Source organism: Melospiza georgiana, chromosome 5 (genome assembly GCF_028018845.1).
Source record: "Melospiza georgiana isolate bMelGeo1 chromosome 5, bMelGeo1.pri, whole genome shotgun sequence".
NCBI lineage: Eukaryota > Metazoa > Chordata > Aves > Passeriformes > Passerellidae > Melospiza > Melospiza georgiana.
This window is the reverse complement of record NC_080434.1, coordinates 13,216,991-13,242,605: the sequence shown is the minus strand read 5'-3', so window position 1 is coordinate 13,242,605 and position 25,615 is coordinate 13,216,991. Positions and strand designations below refer to the sequence as shown.

The following is a 25,615-nucleotide window of genomic DNA, read 5'->3' as shown; positions in this document are numbered from 1 at the left end:
ATAAAAAGAGCAATCTTGCTGAAAGAAAATTAAACATCATATCACAGAGTCAGAAAAGTTGGTCTACTTAGCTTCAGCACCTGGTTTGAACAAGAATCATGCAACCGTGATTCTTCAGCATTTCTGCATGATGTTTATGAGAAAGCCTTGAACAGTAGCACTATTATTATATCTTCAGAAGTCAAACAGAAATGTTTACAATGTAAATGTCAATGTAAATTTTTATAATTTTTATTTTCAGAATTTGAGTAAACAAAATGGGACTATTTAAGCAGCTAGCACCTGAACTGCAAATTTTTAAGAGTTTCAACACAGTTTTGTTAGAAAGTTAATCAGGTAACAGCTTGCATTAGCTGATGCATTAGCTAATAAAAAACAAATCTTTGTGTTTCTATCTTTTTTTCTCCACACACTCTATTCTCTCATCCACATTTTTTTCCTCCTCTTCTGCTGAAAAGGAGCTGTAAGCCTGTTCAACCAGGCAGACACAGAGCAAAAACACTTAAAGTCTTTTAAGAGCCAAGAGATCTGCAGTTAACGCCCTTGGTGAGTAAAGATTTGGTGCTTCTCCACGACTCCCATGCTGGCCACAGCTGACAGGAGGCTTCCAGGAATGTGAGTATCTACAGAATCCATAAAAACAAGGCTCAACATCAGTCATCAGCTCCTCCACCTATTCCTCTGGGGGGAACAATTTCTTTTGACTGAAGACATTTATTGGGCATAGGATAAAACCTACAAAATCCAAACTGTGCAATTTGGATTTTGTCTGTTTACAGGAGCTACTTTATTCTACTTGGTTGTTCCCACTGTTCAGACTCATTAGCAACAGCCATTATTGCCAAACCCTGATGCTTACATTGATGCAATTCAGGAATTCATGGCTTAAAATACACAGCAACATTTAAAAAAAAAATCTCCACTAAGATGTAACATCAAAACTTGCAACTTCTATTCCACATTAGAAAAGGCTTACTACCCATTTATGTCAATCTATTTCCACACATCCTTGGCATTCAGCTGCCATTACCTGTAGCTGTGAAAGGCACTGTTAGCTGCTTGTTAGCAATTCATTATTGATATCTTCAGTCAGTTTTTACCACACCTTTTGCTTAGAAGCCACCCACAGCCAGGAGCAGCTGCTTGCCTGGCAGGATCTGGGATGCAGCACCAGGCAGGAGAACTGCGCCCTTCACTGCTCCCCTCAGCTGGAGCCTTTCCCACACCCCCGCCTGGAGGAGAAATCAGCCTCTCCAGACCCTCTCAGCTAGGGAGGAGGTGCAGTGCCAAATCTGCTGAATGTCTGAGGAGAGGTGGAAAAACCTGGCAGAAGTAGCAAGAAGACAAAGCCCGAGCATGGAGACAAGGGGGAGGAACAGAGCTCAATGATGCTCCGCAAGAGGGTGGCAAACAGAAATAGTGTGAAGGCAATACAAGGAGCAAAGGGGTAGAGAGCTCAAATACAGGTCCAAAGCAAGCAGTTGGGGAGGAAACTGGTTCAAGGAACTGGCAAGGAAGAAAGTGAGACAGAGAGGGGCAATAGGAAAAAACTACTTGGGACATTTGGAAAACATGATTCTCCACATCCCACATGGTTCCCGAAACTCCCCATTACTCTACTGCCACCAAATACCTACCCCAAAATTCATGACCAGCCTTTTTCTCCTAGCAAGTCTACAGAGAGGATGAGACCTCCTGTATTTCCTACAGCAGAATCTCCTGTAATGGAACTACATTTTTTGAGTCCTCTGCTGAATTATGATGCCAGAGGCTATGACGTCTGTCTTTACCTTGACCTGCTGTTCAAAAACTCTTTAAATTAAATAAAAAACCAAAAAAATGCAAAGACATCCCCAACATCCCTGCAAAACACTTCAGGTCAAAGACTCAAAACTCAAGTAAACCAGGTTTCTTTGTGACCATAATTCTGAATTCTGATACAGGGTTAATATTCAGACTGGAGAATTATATGTCACATTTACACCAGAAATTTTTCTTACTGAGTAGGTGTTTGAGGGTGGGGACAAAATAAGAAGCCACCTGAATATTTTCCAGAATTGGTACCAGAAAGTCATACTAACTTGCAAAAAACCCAAATTTTCATCAGAATTCATTTTCACTATGGAAACAATAACAGAAGATGTTATTTCAATCTGATGGCTTCACATCCCACACAATTTTGAACATTTTGACTGTTTGTACAAATAGCATCACATTAATTCCTTTCCTTTTTTTCCTGGGGTATTTACAGTAATGCAGAATTAATAAAGCAAGTGGAAAATCTTGGCAACAGAAGACTTTTGTATTCAGAGCTGACTTTCAAAATGGTAAGGAGAAAATCACCATCCTAGCTTTTCCCATTAAATTGTATACTGACAGGTACAAATATGCAACCACACTGAAACATTTATTCTCCCAAAATTAGCATTATTACTTTATTTTGTGATTCATTACAATCTGAAAATCCAATAGTCAAAAAAAATAAACTAGGCATAATGTTAAAGCATTTTACAAGCAAAATACTTTACTGTTTCCGTTTCAATTTGCATGGGGTGGGATAAGTGTACGGGTTAAAGAATAAAACATACAGAAGAACAATACCATAGAGTTCATCAAACTGCTCTGCAGAGTGTTACATTCCTGTGAGTGAACAGTACTTAAGCAGCAGTTTCTGTCAATGGAAAATCATACACTTCACCATTGACAGGGCTGCCTTCCCATGACCATGATGCATCATGATGGCTGCAAGCCACCGGTTTCTTTTCTTACATTGTAGGTCATTCTCCCTTAAAGAAATTATAGAGTTAAACAAGCCAGAATGCATCCATCTATCCTCATTTCTTCTCTACTTGAACAAAGGACAGTATGGAGAGAGGGAATTTTAAAAGTCAGCTTTTGAAACTGGTTATAGTAACCTCTGTCTCATATTTTTAGGCTCATGGAGCTAGCAAGCTTAGAGCTTCATCCACATATCTTTCTCTACTATTATCCAGGTAAAAAAACTGTACTTTTCACTTTGTAGAAACAAACTGCAAAGAGATCATGCTTCTTTCCCACTGTAGTCACATTTGTGTTCCTCCAACTGTATAAGTCTGGCTTTAAAATCTCACAAAACTAAAAAATAGTTGAACTAGGTTGTAATAAAAAAAAAAAGAATATTAAATACCTTTGGTAAAAATAGATATATTTAACAAGTTTAGAAAAGCAAATAGTTATATCGTCAAAAGGAGAGTATAAAAATGTACACAATAAAAAATAACAAACACACAAAAAAATCATCAGCCATAGTAGTAAGAATAAAGGCACTGATCTTTTCAATGTTTGCTTCCTTAGCTCACATTATTGTCCAGTCTTCCTTCTAAAAGGCAGGAGCTTTACTAGAGCATATGGAAAAATCCAGTCCTTCCTACCAGCATTAGACAAATTAAATTTAATTCGGAAAAGGCAGTCTGTTTTAACCCAAGTTTATACAACAGAGAACACTTTAATTTAGGTACGTAGGAGTAGCTGAACACAAAGGTTTCAGGTGTTTTCAACCAGAGGCCAGATGTACTCGAGCTGTAGAAATGAGACAGCCAGCAGGATCAAGTCTCCATGATGTCAGCCTTCTAAATCTATTTTTTACTCCTAAATCATAAATCCATGTATTGCCAAGAAAATTGTGGGGAACAACAACAATACATATATTTTAAATCCCTCATTGATGCCTTTCTCCCATCCTTTCACTGGGCCTCCAAACAGAGCTGTCACACAACATATAATCCCGGTTTGGCTTCTCCTCTTTTTAGAGCTCACTGTAAATCTTCGAGACGGAAGATCCCCAAAGCAAACAACTGAGATTACAGAAGGAGATAATGCACAAGCCCCATAATAGAATCAGCCATTGATTGAATGTGCTTTAAAAGAAAACAGCACAATTATATCATGTTTATCCTTCAGTATTCCTTTTGCACACACAGTCACACTCCTCGTGGTGTTCCAAGGGTACATCTGTCAATGATTTATGCAATCCTCGGACACCAATCCTTGGCTTCAGCTGAAGAACCTGAAGGAGAAGAAGCCAAGCATCAAGAAAACAGCAAGTGCTTCATCACACACCTAGACTATGAGCTAGATTGCACTGGAAACCCACTGGATGACAGGAAGCATATTAAAACTGAATTTCTTCATTAATTCCACCCACTCATTACTATTTTTGCTTTTACCTCAAGCCATTTACAAAATTGATTAAATCATGTTGAACGCGATTAAATCATGTTGCTTTGCCAAAGAAGAGTCTTGCAATTTCAGATTTCCACCTAATTTTATTTAAGAGCAAACAGTAGAGTTAACCCAATTAGAAAATTCTACAATAAACAATTTTAGCTATAAACTTACAGCAATGGAAATGATCAAATATTTGTTTCTTCATAAAGCCAATATCTACCACTAGAGAAAGAATGAAAGGTACGGCTGTGATGCGTCTGAACTGCACTAGTAAATACCTCAGAAATTAATAGTTACACAGAAAAGTATATTAATAAGAAAGATTTTACCTTTTTCAATGTAATACCTAATTAAAATGCTAAAAAATTATTTACTAAAAGTGCAATACATAAAATATTAAAATATTAATGGCGGTGCATCCATTTTATTAAAAATATGTGCCCCGATTGGCTTTCAGCGTTTCCAAACATGCAAATGTAAAAGCAGTGCATACCTCGTGGTATTTTTTGGTGACTTTAGTTGGCACGCACTGGCACTCGTTGCAGCTCTGCTGACAGCAGGCACAGTTTCCCCCGCAGCGCTTCACCAGCAGACACAGCGGCCAGAAGATGGTGTCCGTTCTCTTGAGCTCCTCGCGCAGCGACACCGAGAAGTTGCGCGGGGTGCAACTGTACAGCCGCGCCTCCTCCTTCAGGAGGTTCAGATCCACCACTGCAAACAGACAGAGAAAATTGTGCTCATCTCATCTGCAATCCAAGCTCCCTCCTGGCAGATCACCTTCAGCGGTGCAGAACCCGTGGGGAGGGTTCACGTTTGTGTAGGTTCAGCACAGTTCCATGAACACCATGAAACTCAAATGGAATGATCGCTGCACAGTGATAGTCACCCATTATTTTATAACTCTGGCAAAGCTGGTTCCATTTAAAGCAAGATTTGGCTGCTATGTTCCAGTACATGTTTTATCAAATCAACCCTAATGGAAGTCACTTTGTTCACACCAATACTCTGAGCTCCAGTGTTGCTATTCTACGGTCATTTTGGATTTGGAGAAACACACCCAGAGCTATTTAGAATCCTGCAAAATTTCAAAGAGATTTTCAATTCACTTGCAATAAAGCATTCAAACTTCTTGTTGCAATTTCAATTATTGCTTCTTTGCTGGGGCATGGTAATTATAAGAAGAATGAAACCATTCATATCTAAGCAGAAGTCACTTTCATGGACTAAGAACTTCAAGGAGTTGTCACCATCAGGGAATTCTGCACAGAATAAATAACTGCGCAAGACTGTATATCTATGTAACTATTAGTAGGTTCCATTTTCTCCTCCCTCTCCACAGCAGCATATATAAGAATTTCTGTTGTTTAACTAGGTTTCATTTTCTCTTGATGTGTCTTAAATAAAAGTTCCTCCTTGTAAGCAACTAACTTGAAGTGCAGGTTAAACATATTAATATTTGGCATCAGTTTCCCTATAAACTGGTTCCACTATATCATACTAAAGTTTCACTATGCCAATGGTTGAACAGCAAGGTTCATGAAAAGATCTGAAAGAACAAGCTCCTTTATGTTCATCTTAGCCGCATAGTCAAGAGCTAACAAGCCTTGAAATAACCAGTTGAAATTGGGAAAAAAAAAAAAAGACTGTGGGGAAAAAACAGTGAGAAGCAATGGAAATTGAATTTATTTCAGAAAAGTCAGACTATAGTGATCCTGATCTAGGATCTTTTGTCTGAATTGCTTTTCTCCACACCCACCATTAAGGAACAGAAGTGATGTCTAATTCACAGGGATACTACTCTCTCTAGAAAAAAAACAAAAGATAAAGAGAAAATGAAAACCCTATGATAACATGACTATTGAGATGAGTGAAACAGAGGCCCCGAATAAAGTGACAAAGACATTTAACCAACTGGTCTTAAGCTAAATCAAGAGAAAATTAAGGGGGGGGTTGAAAGAACCCCAGTGCATTAATGTAGCTTAAAAAATACTTTAATGTCATCTATTCATGAATAAAAATAAATACAATAAAGCTAAAATAAGTTTCTGATCTGAATCACCCTCTAGAGAAATATCTTTTTTTCTCTCTCTACTATGTAAAGAGCTTTAAGAGGTCATCAAGAAGAACTTCAGCCTATCAAGGCAAGATAATTCCTCCTAATTCTATTTAAACACATGAGACATTAAAAAAATTTGGAAGCTGGATTTCTTTAGCAGAAATCCTCAGTGGTACTCTCCAAGGAGCAGATCTTTGGGAAGGAATTTCAATCCATGTTCCTTCAAACATTTCTTTTGCAGGCATATCCACATACTGGCATCCATAAGTAAGGATTTATTGTTGTGAAAGGTCAGTTAAACACACTGAAGCCTTCTCTTTGCTTGCACTCACAGTGAATGCCAAGCTGGGGAACTTCATTCCATCACTATCAGGTTAACATAGGCTCCTAAATAAACAAACTGAATTTTAAGAGGGAGGAGTGTGTAATAGCTCCAATAACGTTACTGATAGGACACCAGCCTGCCTCCCACACTGCAAGAGCATTCCTTGGAGAAAGTTGAGGAGAGAGCAGAGGAAAAGAGAAACAAAACTTCCAGGGGAGAAATTCACTGTGAAAAACCAGAAATTATTTAAGCCCTTCTGATCAGCTAATAGCTCTAGGCTGAGTCACTTAAAAGGTGGATGTGTCTACCTCCATTAATCAAAGACTGCGGACAGGAATGGAGTATTTCTTTCTTCTGTAGTGTTTTCAAACATGTAATAAGTGAGCTGTCTGAATGAGGATAAAATGCCTGAAGCACACTGTGAAAAGTGCTAGTTCTGCTAGTACTTTCTCCTGGAAGATCGTTTCTGCAGAGACCGATATGCTTGGTGCAGTGAATTTGAAGGAGCTAATCTTACGTGCTGCTCAGCCCTTCACCATGGGATATTGAAAGTGAAAGTGGGCACTGACACCCCCTCCAGCAGGCCCACGTAGCAGTGGGAGAGAGATTCTTGTGTGGTGATGTCCTTCTACATTGCCTTCTGGCAGCAGCAGAGGAATGCATCAATTTCCCTACCTACAGCTAGCTGTACTTATGGAGAAAAGCGCAATGTGCTAAAATAAACAGCATGGTACTCACTTTGTCACAAAAAGAAATTAATTTGAACTCAACCCCTCAGACCTGCAGACATTAATTTTAAAAGGGTTCTTTTGGAGAACACACAGTCAGCTCTTAGCAGATATCTTTCAGGGTTCTGTACTGTTACAACAGGCTTCAGGAGAGATGAACAAATGTCATGTTTGATTTCCAAGCTTTAAAATGTACTAAGGTATACTGCTATAATACCTCACAATGAACCCTTGCCCTATCTTATGTAATTCAATTTCATTAAAAGGTCTGTGGCAAATTTATCTAGTGCTTATATAATCACTTCTTTGAAGTGTGTGAATGAAGCTGTTATTTTTTCAAAGAGTAGCTGTCTATTCAAAATTTATTTTAACACACTGTGGGCACGAAACTAGATGAGAGAATGTATATATTCCCTTAAAAGTGTTTACTTAACCACAATAAAAGGTTATGTGGATTTCCCAAGTGCACTGAGTTACAGTACCTGTTCTAATGTGAACATTTAAACACTCCTTCAACTTGGCTTCCACTCATGTATCATGCTTGACACTATGACACAACAGTCAAGGTTCTTCTGTCTAGCACTAGCTCAGGAGGAGTGAAGGCTCTGCAGTAGCACATAAATGCAAAACACTAAAATAAAAATAAGTGAAGGATAAAAAATCTAGATGCAGGTAGGCTTACAATAAAGTGCATTTCAAAAGCATGCCAACACTGGCACACATAACTGAACTAATCCATGTTCACAGCAGCCTGAAATTAATTGTGTTATGCAACTGGCAATGCAATTTTCTGGCATCTTCTGGATGTGTATTGAGTACCACAGGGAAACTTCTTTCCCAAAACATTTTTCCAGCTGGATACTGCTCTCAAAGTCAATGAAACAAATTAAATTCCTGTTGGGGCACTTGTGTGTGAGCACAGATAGCGGCAGAATGGTTTCATTCCTAAGCACTTTGGAGATGTTCCTGGGAATGTAAGTTTCTTACTGGCTTCTACAATAGGAGCTGTTACAAAATCTCAAGGAAGAAGTGGGGTATAAATAAAAAAAAAAAGTGACACAACTGTACAAAACCCTCAACTGCTAAGGACTACGCTTTCACTGGGACTATTTTTTCCCTCCTTAAGGAGATTTCAGAATATGATCTAAAGATTACATATAGATTTCAGTGGGAAGTGATGGGATATATTTTGCTGTGCAAAAAAATTATTTTATTTTTATGCATGTTTAATAGTATAAGAGAATCTATGACTATATTTTGACATCAAAGCCTCTGAACTTGGTCTTCTTTTCTGACTAGAAGTTTTTGGAAGCATTTTATCCAGAGAGAACATCAGAGACGGAAGTTCTCTGGAATTTAGGTTGTCTAAATATAGTTTTTCATACCAATTATTATGTAGGACTAGAGGATATTTCTCTACATAAAGTAAGATACACTTTTAATAACTTGTTTATGATAATAGGACAGTAATTCAGTTTTTACACTGAAACACTGTAAACATGAAACTGATCTAATCATGAATCAAAGACTTTAAATGAAACAAAAATTTTGAGGATATGTCCTTCTCACAAACATGTCTTAAAAAGGTTTTGAAATACAGCAAACATGCTGCTTGAGAGAATAACATGGGAAAAAATAAAAAAGAAGGAAAAGGTTTTGCTTTTCCTATCTATTGAATAGTTCTATGGCATTTCAACTGGACATATTTTCCATCTCAGGCTATTCTATTACAGACTCAGTAATGCAGTCTGAGGGTGGTCTCTAAGATAAATGTGGCAATACCATGATATGTTTATTCAGTGAAAAAATCTATTTCAGCATCTAATTAGAAGTATTTAAAAGATTTACCCTGATAGTTTCCTTCTAAGTTATGTCTTGCAGGGAGTTTCTTTTGTCAATATAGATGTTATCCAACACCTGCATTTTGTTTTTCTCCCACTTACTGTGAGCTTATGGCATGCATTTGGCAAATACTAAATCTCTTTAATTAAGGAAGTGTTAAATGACTATCTGAGAGCTTTTAAAGATGTTTCCTCCTCTCTGGCTCATAATTTAGCTGCTCTATGCACAGCTATAGCAATATGGATAGGGTACAAAGGCTGATTTCTGGGCTCTGATCTAACAATAAATTGTCAAACCCTTAAATTTGGGCTATGCAAAGTTCTACTTCCTCCCTTTTCTTGCTGATCAGATGATAACCTTCTACTTTACCCCCACCAACAGGGAAGTCTGTTCAGTTATGCTCATATGTTTTTATTTTCATGCTGTATGGTGGGCAAGTGTACTGCCTTCACGCTATCCATGTTTACCCATAAATATGAAATAGTGGGTAGCATCTGGAGGGGATGTGGCAGGAAATTCAGGAGTGTCAGATGTAGAAGGAAGAAAATGAGTAGCTGATCAATAGATCTACAAATTTTGAAAACACAGTCTACTTTACTTCTGATGAAGTTGACAACTGCACGATCAACCCAGACATGGACACATGGTATTCCCTAAGGTGTCGTCAAAGAGAAACATTTCGGTATTGCTCTCAATTCATTTCACGTAGAGACTGGAAACATTTTAGGGAAATAAACAATCACTCACATAATACCGTAAGTATAAGATATTACCTACCTCAAATTAAAATAAAGTTTTTGCCCTCCATAAAAAAAGAAACCCACAAATTTCAAATGTGTTACTCCATCAAGATGCCCTGCTACTTTAGGGAAATAAAGATCTCCCAGGTTCCCTACAGGAAAGTGCTGTGTTTGTTTTTTTTTTTTAAATTCCACTTTGCTGCCCTATCCTGCTGAATTCCTTTAAGTTTTGAGTTTAGCTATTTCCCTTTTTCAAATAATACAATGGTGAGGGCGGTGAATAAAAATGGAACCTGCTCTCTTTCTAAAGTATTCCTTTCTTCGAACCAAAAATCAAGGTGAAGAACGTTCTTAATTATTTGTCAAGAAATCATACCCACAGCAAGCTGCAAAGCCAGACAGAAGACTAAATTACCTCTTGACTTCCTCCCATGAATGTATGCTTTCCCAAGCAGCTGCCACGTTGGCCTGTACAAATCTTCCAAGTCCAGCTGCCACCGCTCAGGTTCGAGATAGCGGATAAGGTCTTCCACGGTGCTGAACCCAGCCACGGCGTTGTTTAACACATCCAAGGGCAAGGCTGATGGGGGCAGCAGGGATGGGCTGGGGGCTTCTGTGTGGTGCTGCAAGCAAACCCAAGAGAAGAGCACCAGTCAGAGGGTTAATGGATCTGGCTGTGACAAAGTGCGGTACTTTACCCAGTTACATAGCTGGGAAAGTTTATAAGCTTGTTTCCAAAGTACAGTTTATCTAATAAGACAAACGACAAGAGTCAAAAAGTACCTAATTATTCTTTAGCAATAATTGTAAACAAACCTCCACTGCAGAGTTTGCCTACTTCTTATATTTCCTGTCTTGCAGCCAGCATGCCACTACACCTGCTGTCCTTTGAACATGTTCACTGAGTGACAGATGGGACTTCAGAAACAGAATAAAGGGTGATTTAAAAATATGGCCCCATTTACAGGCATTTCCCAAACCCCTTGAAATCTGAAACATTTCACATTCTGCCTCTCCTCAGAAAGTTAGCCACAATCTTTGCCTTCTTGTCCTTCAATGCAAAACATTAACATACCCCAGTACAAAGACAGCAAATATTCTTGCTGTCATCCGTAAATAAAAAAAAAGTTATGTTTAATACAGTGCTAAGAATTGTGTTTCTGGTTAAACAATAATGAACAGTGTATTAACAACATCTGGCATAACTAAAATTATTTCTCGCTTACAAAGAGAAAATAAATGTCCCAAATGAAATCAAAAGTATTTAAACATTGAAATTGAGCCCTGACAAAGTACTCTACCACAGCACAAATCTCACTGACAAGCTCAGTGGACAGGAATACTTAGTCACAGACAATTCAGGCAAAGTGAGGCATCTGTTTCTGTTCACTCTACAATCTGTTTTAAAATTATGCATTGATTTATATTTTCAAAACAATAAAAAATGGCAGGAAGGTAAGCCTTAGGAGAAAGCTGCTTTTGAGGCACCTGAAGTTTAGACTTTAGGCTTTTCTGTATGCAGACATTACTACAGACATTATGTCCACAGTAATGCACCAGAGTAATTCATCTGGATCATGTAAGAAAGATGAAGAAAAATTTGAACACGCTGCTGATTTAGGGGATGGAGAGGACAAGAATATGTGTTTATATAGATATCTATATTTAAAAATCTTCATACCACTTAGTGTCAAAATGGCACTGTCAGTACCGTAATGTGAACTGTGTATATACTATAATCTTTCCCATGTATAATGTCAGGTCAATGGTAGAGTAGTCATTTTCCTTTTCAAAATGATCAGAGAAATTGATGAGAAATGTAACAGTTATGCTGGAAAAGAAGATTTAGTGCAACACTCAGCAGAAGTTTCCTAAAATATATACTCTGTGTGGTAGCTGCACCCCATACCAATAACAATAATTTATTTTCTGTCCTCTAAATTCTATTAAATATGCAGTTTTGGTTTCAGCCAAATGTGTGGTTGAAAGAGCAGCAAATGGGAGTAACCACCATGGCCCTCCTATTTTTTGCTTGAAGGCTTTCTCTACAACTTCAAGAAATGCAGCCACCAGAAGGATTTGTGCTGCTTTTTAACTGTAAGTCTTGCAAAAATAATACAAAACACAGATTAAGTGTTCTGCTACTGTTACTTGTACAATATTCTCATCTTGCTAATCATTTCCATTAGAGTTGGTGAAACAGTTGTTTCCCATCCTGGATGAATGTGATTTTCAAAATATTAAAATATTTCTTCTTCTCTTTGCTCTATTGCCTGCATTAAAAATAGTAATGTGTTTATCCATCTATTCCATTATGAAAATAAAGCAACAGATTCTGGTCTATAATTTAAATAGTTGCTCTTAGCAAAATATGTTACTTAGCGAGGTTCAGAAGAGTGCTGTGACATTGCAACTCAGATGGTCAGAAAAATAAACATTCCAAAATGTTTCTTCCTGTTTTTCTCTGCAATACTGTAAAAGCCACATTTCCTGGTTTGAAAGTGCAAGGTTTTACTAACATGGAAAACAAAATCAATGGTGGAACTAATAACTGAAGTAAAAAAACAAATTCTTCTATTTTATTTTCAGCTGAAGATTTGCTTCAGTGTCTTACTTCTGCTAGGATTTTTGTTGCCAGAGAAACAGGTGGATTCTAGAAGAAAATGTATTGATCTAGAATCTATGTCCATATTTACAACTTACAACATCCACACTAAACAATGCATACACAGCAAGTAATCCATCAGTTTATGGCATTCTGGATTCAATAGGCATGAGTTAAACTGTTGTGAGGATATGGTGAATCACTGCACTTAATGGGAACACAATTAAAATTGCCATCACTTTTTAGTCATTCTCATAGCAACCAAAAACAAAGAAAAAGTATTTGAAACAGCAAAATCATACAGCTTTTGATGTTTTAGAATAAAGTCATTAGGATCTCAGGATTAAGAGTGTTTTTCCCAATGATCTTTAATGTTAGTCAATTTATATAACAGTTAAAATGTACCAAAGATTAAAGATTATTGATATCATAGAGATGTATATTGAATTTGTGACCTAATAACCTTTATGAAATCTCAATTCAATAAACTGTTCAAGATAAATGGTACTTCTAAATATACTTTACATTGGTTTTACTTGTTAGTGGATACTAATTACTTTATAATTTAAATCTTTTTGACAGAATATCCAGGGCAGCATAAGTGACTAAACCCCTTCCAGTGACTAAAACTATATGGAATTCTGTACTATTTATAATTTCACTTGACTTTCTCAAAGTTTGCCATCTATAGGCAGAGTTTACATATGCAATAAGGTGTTACTCGCAGAGCAGAAAGCAGAAATTACTTGATGCAAGAAATTAAAACTTGACTTTGTGGATGGTACACACCTTTTAGAACAAGCCAATGTGGAACTCCAGCACGATTCTGAAAAGTAACATCATAGCTGCAACTCAGTAATGCTGAAATGCTTCTTACCTGGAACTTTCAGTCACTTTATAGTAAATCTATCACTCCTGCTGCAATTTAATCTGTATTTCTCTAGGCAGTCCCACCTGGATGCCCCACTCCACCTGCATGGCTGACACTCACTGGTGATCTCAAGGCACTCCCTGTGCTGTGCCATGGCACCAGCAGCCCGTGGGTGTCAGAGAGAGCAATGCCATTTCACAGCAGAATGGTGCTGGGAAAGCCTCCCAGGAGGACCACCAATGATCTCTAGCTGTTTTGCTGCTCAGCACTGATGGAGATAATGATCTGATAATGAAGCAGCCATCTGTCAAGTGGACATTTATTCTATAGATGGCATCACCTAATTTACTCCACAGAAATTTCTCATGTCTCCCCTAACTGGTCACCTAAAAATAATCAACATCTGATTTAGCATATATTTATTTATCTGACTGGGGAGATAGAACCCAAGACCGCAGACACTTCTGCTGTCCAAATGTAGCACCTATCCAAAATATCTTTCCTGATGGAAACCATTTTCTGAGAAGTGATGTTCTCCACACTCTGCTATAATAAATACTAATTGACAGTAAACACTTATTCTGTCATAGCAACACATTCTCAACTCATGCCAATGTTTTAGGTTTGAGATCACCTTTCTTATTTTTTTTTCCCTGAGCATGAATAATTTCTGTCAAGATAGATTTGACAAATGCATCAAGTTCTCTATATGACTCCTGTAGTAAAAAAAAAAACAACGTGCTGTGGTTTGTTTCTGTTTTTCTGCCCAGGAAACAATTGCAAATTGCTTTAATAAGCATAAATATGCTTAGAACGAAGATAGAGACAAACAGTTGCATATTTACTGTTAGTTAAAGTGATTCAGGATGAAAACCAGAGCAGAAATCATTGAACTTCTGCTGGCCTGTACAACAGCCAAGAATGACAATTGGTGTTGGATCAAACAGAATTTTCTTCAGGTTTGTTTATATTGTATTTCTGTACATGCACTTAGCTCTATCAAAACAAATACCACACAGAAATCCCCAAATTTTTTACAAACATACAAGACAGGCCAGTAGACCAGTTTAGGCAACAGTTAAAGATATAGGCTTGGGAAAAAGGATGGAAATAATACAGACTAATGTCACAAGACCATCCAACCCAGAACATCACACATAACAGTGCCCCAGAAAAAATTTAGGGACCAAAATGCATCTTAGGTTGCTCACAATGTTAGTTGTGCCCTATTAAAGGAATCAAAATTACTCCATCTAGCCTCTTTCTCAAAGGGAAAAAGAGTAGGACACTATTGTAAGTAGAATAAGAAGTCAATCCTCACTGAAGCAGCAGATTTGAACAAAAGCTTCCACAAACAAATTTAAAATTATCTAGTTGAAGTTAAAGTCTAAAATATTATTTAGTATGCAGCCTACACATGAAGACCTATGATTAATTTCTTGTTCTGACACATATTTCTTGTGTTACCTGAGCACAGTATTTAGGTCAAATTTTCATCATGTAAAGCATCTGAGGGTAGTATCTCCTTGCTATGCCAGCATGATTGTGTATGTGGCTGAACAATAAACAAGAGGCAAACTTCTGAAAAAGAAGAATATACCTGCAACAGCAAAGCCATCACAACTGAAAACACAGCAGCTGCTAACACAAAAACAGTTTTAGATTCACTCTGGCACCAGGAATTTCACAGCATACAGGTTTGTAACCTTATCAAATTTGTAAAATGAACATAAAGGCAATTCCTTGACCTCACAAATTTGGTGAGAGGATGAATACAACCAATTTTTGTTAGATACTCATTATTGGTTTACCTAAGAATACAGAAGTGTATTAGACAGATAGCAGGTATAAATTTGGATATGAGACTGGATATTAGAACCTTTCCTGTTTGCCACTCTCTCTCTGTTCTTTGCTTGCACTGTACCTATTCCAAGGATAAACAACTCAGAACACAACAGCACTGACCTACAATCTACACAAGGTCAGCTCTTAATAGCTCTATTATGACCTAAGAAAAGCCTTTCTTTTGCTCCTGGTTCTCAGGATAAGGGTAACACCACCCTCTGCCAGTTAAAGAAGAGGCAAAAAATAGCAATGTTAGGTTGCTGCCGCCAGGAGTAAGGAATTTCATGTTTAATAACACAAGCACTAAGTTAAGACTGGAAAAACAAAAACAAGTGAGTCAAATACTTGGCATGACAGGACACTTACAAGTACTGAATACTATGTCTAAAATAATTACCTCCCCACAAAAGAAATCCCCACTTTTTCTTTTTGCTTTCTTGGCTTGAAGAAAATATTGTCAAGCAGTTTCTGAGTTATGATCCATTCATCAGTTGGTGCAGTTCACAGAAAATAATAAACATCAAAGTAGTTTAATCAAACTAGAAGGGACTCTAAAAAAGCCTCAAAGGAACCTAGTCTCCCCTGAAACACAACTAGGATCAGTAATTTGAAAGAAATAACATATTTCTGTACATATCTGTAGATTTTGTAGGGTTTTTTTAAAAATTATTATACAGGAACATTCCAAGTCCTGCTCAGATTTAAAGATATGCTTTTGAAAGTTATAGTACATGCACATTCTTGTAACAGGCACTCAAGAACGTGTTTTCTTCCTTCATAATCACAGGTAACCCTCCTTCTAGCATCATTAGAATCTCTGAGAGAAAGCAGATCTCCAACTCTTTCGAGTTTGCCCTGAGGATACAAATTTCTTCACATAACAATAGCTCTTTGTTTTCTCCCAGGAGTACATGCAGTAATAGGTGTGAAGAGCCCCTAGAAATCCAGACCTGCCTGAAAAAGCACACACTTTTACTTGCTTGCACCTATGCAGTACAAAAGAAAAAGCACTAGTGAAAGTCTCTCATTTATAAAGACATCTTCTCTGTGCAACATTAATGTGCATTGCTAAGAAAGTGTTAGTACTGTTCAAGTTTCAAGGCAGAAGGAAGTAATGTGTAGCGGGGCCTGTGTGCAAATACCCAAGCAGAGAAATCAAGCTCCAGGATCCTCTTCTTATGCCTTATGCAAAAGAAATGAAAAAAAAAAAAAAATTAAAAAAAAAAAAAAAAAGCCACAGAGGCAGATAATTTAGGCTGCCAAATCCAGGAATAAGGTGAGGATGTTTACTGCGCATGGTACAGATGGAAGTCAGGAAGGCTGCCACAGCTCCCATCCACTGCAGCACCTTTTCCTGCTTTGGATGAAGTGACTGTCACAGCATCATGGATGGCTGCATGAGAGACACATCACCCTGGAGATGCTGAGCAGGTAGGGCTGGTGAAATAAGCTCCAGCGGCACTGAGTTAAACATCCTTCTCTTCCAGCTGGCCTCCTTCCAGGGGTGCAACCTCTGCCAGGCAAGTGACACACAGGTAAGGGGGTACCAGCCCTCCTCATTTTAGCGCTTCTGAAAATGAGAACCAGACTGCAGGATGACAGCACCCCACCCCTCTTTCCTGGGCCTCCAGCTCTCTGCCTTTCACAGGCTCCCCAAATTTTCTGTTCCTATAGAGCGCTACGACCTCTTATCAAAAGCTTGTCCAGGCTCTCTTTGTGTGCATGCAGGGTTCTCCTTTTATCTCACTGAGGACCTCATTTGCTGAGTATCCAGGCCTGCCCTTGCATCAATTTACATCTTAAAGCCAGAGATGAGAAGGCTTTCCAAACTCTACATCCATATTTTTGCTACTGCATTTTGGTGATTGCGTTCCCAATATGTGTAACCTCTACTCTCCATAACCACCTACAGGAGGAACATCATGGAGATGTCTAGGGAAAATGAACACCTTTGAGCCTTTCTGGTTTTGCCTGAAACAGGTGGGAATAAAAGAATAAAGATGTGCAAAAGTAGCATTGGATAAAAGTTTTACAGCTTAACTAACAGCATAACATTACCTCAGGCTAAACTTCTGAGACAAAATGTATTTTGAAAATGTTTAAAAATTTCCCTAAATAGAGTTTCTGTGCACTTCACAGAGAAGGCCTGGAATTCTAATTGTGCTGGAAACAACTGCAAGATGCTCCCAAGGAAGCTAGCAGCGTGGAAATAGCACAGGATGTCACTAATCATCAGCGTTCCTCTGGCAAATTGCAGCTTTTTGCCTGAAGTCTATGCACACTGACACCTTTTGAAATAGACAGTACAGGTGTGAGAGACAGAGCTGACACATTTAGAGCTAGCTCATTAACTCTCAGAGGATGCCATCAATTGCAATAATCTCTGGAATCTATTTTCAAAAAACCTTTATGGATTGGTTAGTTGTCATAAATATATATAAACAAGTATGTGTACATTAATGGTTGTGCTTATATATGCATAAAATACAGTTTGATTTTTCTGTGATCACACGTATCAGTAATAAATCACACTTATTCATTTTAAAGGCAAAAAGCAGAAAACTGATGCTTAGCCCTGTATTGTATGGGAGAACTTATTGTCAATACACTTCATCATGATAGTGTTAGAGGTTTCTATTCCTAGGAGACATATACACAGACACAACTATATTTCTTGGATGCAGTTGCATTGATTTTTTTCAGTGCATCTGTTAAGTCTCATTGAAGCAGCACATGCTAGCTACTTCATGAGTATTTCATAGGCACTACAAAATTACCTGCCTCTCCTTTACTGTAAGTATCTGTTTTTTGACAAAATGACCCAGTGATTCTTGTACTCTTTTGGGTAAGAAGTTTCATTCACTGATTTATTCGTTCAGCTAATTAAGGAGCGAAGAATTGTATAAACGACTCTGCTTGAAAGCTGTGTTGTCAACATCTTTGTCAACTGCAGCGATCTCAAGCCATGAAGCATACAACCCCTGCAAGCCCCAGAATCCAGAAAGCTGGCAGATTCAGCCAGATACCTGCAATGGAAATCAAATTCTGATGCCTTTTTTTCTCCCTTTCTAATTGGTTTTTAATTGCATTTGCCTGCATGAGGAATCTGTGGACATGGTAGTGAACAGGATTCTAGATAGAAGACTCGAAGAAATGTGGGACATCTCTCGACTTGGACACATTTTGACTCAGTAGGCAAAGAGCCAGCCTGACTATTCTGAAAGCAGAACCTGATGAAGTTGAAATTCACTGGGCTGAACAGGAAGCATTTAAAAAGCAAACAGCCTGTGATAATCACATAGAACAAGTTATGGCATAGATTATCTCCAAGACAAGAAACTTCAAAGTCAAATCAGTATGTCAGTTTGAATCTCAAGTTACTTCCTGAAATAATTTGTCTTTTTTTATCATTTTCAATTTACTGTAGATATACAAACTAATTTTAGGTTGATTATCCCAGAGCCAGGGTTTCTATTAAGCAAACTTGTGGCAGAACAACATATAAACCATAACTACTTCCAAAATCTTAATTTTTAGTGAGAACTCTCTGCTTTTTTATACATTTCTCTCTTTTAAATGATCCTTTAAAAGAAAATTTAGAGTGAGCTTTCCCCATACCACACAACTATATATATATATGCCATAAGAAAAAGACTACATTTGTATCCTAGTAAAAGACTACATTTGTATCCTAGTAACAACTGCTAAATATTTTGATTTCTGAATCTCAGAGTAACTTTCATTATAACATTTTCAAAACAAATTCATGAAATGCATTCAAAACTATCTGGCTTTTCCCATGTCCCATGCATGAGCACATGGGAGGATTATAACTGCAGCTTTAAAAAGCTATAACCCAGTAGATCATGTTATGCCTTGTACAATTTAAATGTACAATAAAAATATTTAGTCTAATTCAGACCACGGACAATACTAACATCTAGATACACATTTTAAAGGGTATGAAGTATGTTTGTGTGTTTATATAGATAAAGTACCTGCTGAAAATGACTGAAAGTAGACTGCATATAGGCAAAATGAAGTACCAAAATAATTTACTGAAGTACAGTTTCTCTCATCACAATCTCATAAAATCTTTCTTTGGAGAAAGATCCTGTCATGTGCTTGCAGCAAGGTGCTAAAACAGGCAAATCCCCCAGCATCTGAGAAATCATAACCTTCATGTCTGATAGCATTTTCTTTTTTATATTCACAGGACTGTCCTAAACAAATTAGCAGCTGCAGTGAATCCTTACAATGTGTGGAACGTGTGAGGAAACGTGCAGGACAGGTGGTCAGCTATTCACATCTCATGGGACTGCTGCAGGTTAAGTTTTGGAAACGTGAAATATTTTCGTAAGTAGTTACTCTGTCCGCCCTGTCTTAGTGCTTTCCTTTCAACTCTCCCTTATTAACTACTCATCACACATTTAAGAACATTTAAAGTTTATTCCCTGCTTAATCCAGCTCATTGTAAAGAGATCATTGCAGTCTTGTACCCATTTGCAAGGCAGGACTCTCTATTGATTGCTTGCTGACTTTTCGAAAGAATGGGATATTTTCTGCTCATACTGCTCTCACTGAGGAGTTAAAGTAGAACTCCACAGAGACCCTTCAAAAACTATATCCATATTTCATTGCTTGATGACTTACTGAATATACCCACAATTACCTTTTTATGTTTCAACCCCAAGCTCTTAAGGTAGTTTCATTTTTGTTTTGTGCTTGAACTGACCTTGTGATTAAAGCAGTAGGGTATTTAATGACTGTTTTAAATAGAAGTGACATCACTTTGCACTAAAATATTCCTTCATGGACATTCAAATGCATGAGTTGACAGCTAAATAAGAAGTTTTTTTACCAAATGCTGCTATAAATAAACTCTTTACCTTCATTTTGTGAATATAAAGTCAAATGTAATTTTCTAGGTTGTCCTGTTCTGATTAATGTTGTATTATGCCTGCAATTCCCTTCTAGAAGGGAAACCTTATCAAGATTTATATATCAAATACTGAGAACAAGAAAGAGAATATCTCTTCTCAATATTCATAATGATATCCTTATATCTTTTCTACATTTTATATTTATTTTACAGATACTATGGCTCCAAGATTTAGCTGAACTTTAGCAGAATAGGATTCCACCACAGCTTAGCTTCTTTCCCTGACACTTGGATAAAATGCAAGTCCAGTATACATACCTGAAGGCTGAATTGTGGAACCTGAATTTTGCTTACAATATGAAATTATCATCCAAAAGGAGGAATAACACTGTAGTTGAACTGACAGCAAATAAAGTGCCCAAATGAATCAATGCAAAATGAGATTCCTGCAATCAGATGGCAGTGAGCCATAGTCTTATGTAGTCTAAGATGTAGTCTTATGAATGTTTGCTCAGATCTTAATGCAAATGGGGTTACTGTGACTATTAATCACTACATTTATAGACACACCTAAAATTCAAGCAGGAAAAAGTTGTGGTTGCTATATTTATGATTTACAGTAGCCTTTTTTTAAAATTTTCTGCACACAAAGCTCTAGTTTAATTGACTGACAGTAGTTGATAAGGAATAAACAGCCAACATAAGTGCAGCTGTTCTGAATAGAAAAAGGGTTTTGTACATTCTTCTGTGACAGGGGATATGGCCAGCCATGGTTATAGGGCACCATGTCTGCAGACCTTTTTTAAAATTACTCATTTTACTCAAAACACATATAACAGCTTAATCAAATTAAACAACAGTAAGTGTTTGGAGTCAGTGAATGAACTGCTCTTTAAGGTCCCTCTAGGAACTTCCTCACTGGAAATGCGTAGGTGTTCTTAATAAAATGTTTACTTATCCCAGTATGCTCACAGGAGTTTCATCAAACATTAAACACCAGGAATGAGTGTTTGTTACAACTGGAAAGTGTATTTGTGAAAGACAATGAAAATTACTTCTACAGTGAAGACTACTTTAATTTGATCCTTCAGTATATACGTTAAATTGCATTCCACAACAGCTTTCTTTTCATTTCATATCACAATAAAATGAACACACCCAACATTCCTGTACAGCAGACGTTGCAAATCAGAGCTTGTCCTGCCTTGAAGGTAAAAAGTCCTTGAACAAAGCCTTACTTTGCAGGGAAAGAACCTCATCTCTGTCCTAATATATCCATTCTTAGTGTCATCAAATATTTCATGTTACCTCATTATACTTTGATATGTATTACACAAGTAATGTGATTGCACAACAAATAAAGTCAAGATTAATTGGGATAGTATGCTTAATAAGAGAAATTGAAGAAAAAGTATTTTGAAATCCCTTGCATTTAGGAGTAAAATATTAAAAGCGTAAATACAAAATCATAAGTAGAGTTTGGAGCAGAATAAACAGTGTTACGGAGGAGACCTAAACCTGAATAAGAGGCGATGGGATTCTGTTCTAAAAAATCAAATCTCATTCACACACTTTCAGAATAACATCATAAAAACAGATATCGAGCTGCTAGAGAGGTCCCAGCTGAAATACAGCGTTAGATTTAACTCCAGCACTTGTGAGATACAGGCAGAGAGAAACAGGATATTCACATGAAAGAACAAGATGAAAACAAAAGAATGAACCACGATAAAAGATTAAGTGATACAACTTTCTTTCATCTTGACAAGACCAGGCTGACAGGAGATAACAAACATGCAAAAGAGCATCAGATGATCAGCTGTTCCATCAATGACAAGAATTATTTATGTTAAGTGTTTGAAAAAAGTTTTATACAACGTAAAAGTGTGCAAGAGATGACATGGGAATCTCTGAAATCTTCATCCCTGGACTTCAGGAACAGCACTAGAATCAAGCAAGAATGAGCTTAGTGTATCTGCTCCCCCTTAGAGCAGGACAATTGCTCAGGAAACATCCAGTCCCACTGAGCTCCCTTCCAGCCTTGCATCTCTGGGATTGTATTGCACAGCATCTACCTGATCTTTCTAGAAGAGCCGTGAAATTATGCTGAGGAGCATGCTGAATTTTAGAAAGTAACTAATTCTAAATAATTTTAAAATCTCTTTTGACTAACTGTGCCAGAAGCTCTTCTGAATACATAACCAAACACTTTTTTTCCTCAGCTACTCTGTCCATTTGTACATTTTAACCCTTTGGATTTATGAAGAAAGAAAAATGCATTCTTTTTTTAGCCTTTTTCAGCCTAAACCATAAACCTTTAACTAAAATGAGAATGAAACTACTTCAAGTTTGGACTTTAATTTAGCTACTATCTCTTGAAGAAAATTAGGGAGTCACAGGTTTTTTATTAAAAGTTGGTTCCCTGGGAGTAGCAGAAGTTCTTTTGGCAGGATCATTAACAATTTCTTTGAAACCTCAAAATAGTATGTAATATAACACACTCGAGAAGATGGTTTTAGTATCAGCTGTAAAATAAAAGTAGCTGCATTTCTACCATGCTCTACTTTTTCAAAGCTATTTAAAATTGATCCTTTAAACATGGTCTGAAAGCAGAGTGCTTCATTCTATTTCTAATAGTCTCCCATGAAATTTGGTGCTGCTTACAGCATGAAAAAATCCATTAAAATAGAATGAGGTTGAATCACCACTATAAACAACTGCCTCAGTCTGATTCTTGGTGTTATTAAAAATGAAATAAATCTTTGAAACAGTCTAATTAATTTTACTATAATGAATAAATATACATTTTCCTTTGTACATGAAATTCCTTTTTTACCCATTTCCTTGACAAAAAGGAAAAAAATGAAATACGACCTCTGCTAAGTAATAAACTCATAGTATTAACAAATCCAATATTTTGGAGACAAAGTCCATTCTCCTGAGGACTGATAATTAATGAGCTGTCTTCCTTTAAGCCTGATATCTTCAGTTATAACAATGTCACTGTCCACAGACGTGTCCAAATTTTCTCCAAGTAATCTGATGGTCAACTAGATCAAGTATCTTGCTATGGATGGATAGTAGATAGACAGATAGATACACAGACATTTTAAACATTTATATTTATTTGGGCTTGCTATCATATCATGGGTATAGGTATTGTTTTTAACAGAAATTATAGGAAATGATGCTGTTTTATGTCCACAACCAGGCCATTAATCTTCCTTGCAGCATTTTAAACAAGTTTATTTAAACACATTGATTCTGTCCCCAGTCCTGCCACCAGACTGTTCATAGCAGTGACACTGACTGAAAGGGATGTCCCCATGTGCACAGACCTTTATCTGGTTTTCTCCTTTCACACTGCTCTGGTTTTGCACGTTCACTCTGCTGCAAAGCTACCAAATCAAAGCACTTGCCCAGGAAAGAAAGTGCTGCACACTAACCCTGCACCAACCACAACCCATTTACAAACTGCTGCTATCCGCTGTGCCTTACTGCCACTTTTGAAAGAGGTGAAGGTTTTCTTCAATTTTGTATTTCAAAAGCATAATTTTAGAAGAGTTGCAAAGCCTTTTAAAGAGGCACCTTTCATTCTACTACCCTTATGTATCCTTTTCAACACCCATTTGAAAAATTAATATTTATGCTCTGAAACATACTTTTCTAGTTGTATATACGCTTAAAATATGCCCGTGTCTCTTATTTTTCCATTCACTGATTCAGCAATACTGTCAGTTTCTGATGATTTAATGTAGAATATATGGAGCTAATTACAGAACACAAGATATCAAAAACTGTGGTTTTCCAAACTTTAGTTAATTGTGGTTTCACAAGCTGCTGTTCAATGCAATCTGGGAAGTGGTTAGATGTAGGGCTTATTATCAGTCCAAGTAAAAAGCCAAAGCGGGAGGCACTGGTTGCACCTGAATTTTCCAGCTCATAAGAACTATGAGTTTCTGTGAACTGCAGACATTGTGGGGTTCAACACAGAGAAAACAAAGTGATTTGTTACCTTAGTCTACAGAACTGAAAGATACTGCCTAACCACAAGTTTATCTTTTGACCAAGTCAGAAAATCTACTTCACAGCCATATCAGTGAAATTGCCCTTCTGCATCCCCAACAAAGCATCATCTCAGAAACAAGCCAAATAAGAAGATAATTTAAGAGGGGGGCAGGGGGGAGGGAAAAGGAAAACTCCAGTCAAGAACAGTCATTGAAGAGATCTGCATGGTTAATTCCGGTGGGATTTCTTCCACCTGCCCTAAACAGTGAAGCCCCATGAGATCATCTATTTGTTTAAATAAGGATAAAAACACATTCTGAAGGTTATCAATACCAAAAATGAAACTTAATTGAGATGTTCTGCATAAATTACACTGATGAAGCAACGTTAAACAAGCTCAGTAAAATGACTGTGGCGACTGCCATGCTTTGCTGAGGGAAGACTCAGTCTTGTATTTGGAGAAAATATTTTCTGTTTTTGTAAATGTTTTTTGAGACACCTAATTGCCTAAAAGATAGTATTACCATATTCTTAGCCTTCTTTCATTATTTACTATTTAATTTGAAGCTATTTTGCATCTCTCAGATTATCTGTGCAGTCCCAGTGGACAAACAATGATTTGAATGAACAAATTAGGATGCCTGAGCACTAATCACTTGGGGAATGGGAGGGAAGACAAATTGTCATTTCGAGTACATCACCAGAAATGTAATGTAAATTGCCTGAATTTAGATGAGCATGAATTCCCTTTGTAATGCCATATTTCAGTTAAGAAGTCAGAAGAGGACATTTTGCTATTTAACAATTCAGTTATATTCTCTTCTCAAACAATATATTAGTACTAGATATGAGTTACCTTAGCAACTATTATGTTGTCAGAGAATTCTGAGAAACTAGGATGCCTCAGTAAGCAACTAAAACACTGACAACTTTCTTCTTTTTTTATCTCCTACGATTCAGCTTCTCCCAAAGAAAATTAAACCAATTTTTTGGGATTACCACTGACTGTAATCTCAGAATGAAAGCATCAATACTGTTTTTAACCTGATTAGCATAAAAGTTTAATTCCGCCAAGCAATCATTACTTCATTACTGAATCTGGTCCATGGTGTATAATTCACTTAACTAGGAGACTAGAGGAATACATAGATGCTGGGTAGAATGTTAATCTCAGTGTAATAAATATGTATAGGGAAACAGTTCTTTGTCAATTAATTAATTAATATATATTTAAAAAAAATTAAAACCCCACCAAAATCTCTCTAGGGTTGAATAATGTGACCATTATTGTGATGACGTGGTCATTGTTTTTCAGACTCACAATACCCAATAGTTCCTGTTGAAGGCAATGTGAATTGCATGTTTAAAAATCTGTCACCAGCCAGACTGTAAATGACAAAAAAAATCTAGAATCAAAACTTCCAAAGATTTCAAGCCTATAAGTTGGAAAGTATGATTCTTATTGAAATTTCAGTAGCGTTGCATATGAATAGAAATAACATTAAAA

The 25,615-nt window shown here is 37.1% G+C and overlaps 1 protein-coding gene across 1 annotated transcript in view; it reads right to left on the bottom strand.

Moving 5' to 3' along the window:
- Positions 1-2,418: 2,418 nt before the first annotated feature.
- PDGFC (platelet derived growth factor C) overlaps positions 2,419-25,615 on the bottom strand; it is a 121,264-nt gene continuing 98,067 nt past the window's right edge. The window contains exons 4-6 of the mRNA XM_058024438.1: positions 10,313-10,520; positions 4,700-4,917; positions 2,419-4,045 (exon numbers count right to left, since the gene is read on the bottom strand). Coding sequence (XP_057880421.1) covers positions 3,929-4,045; positions 4,700-4,917; positions 10,313-10,520 — 543 coding nt within the window. The 3' untranslated portion in view covers positions 2,419-3,928. The remainder of the gene's footprint in view (positions 4,046-4,699; positions 4,918-10,312; positions 10,521-25,615) is intronic.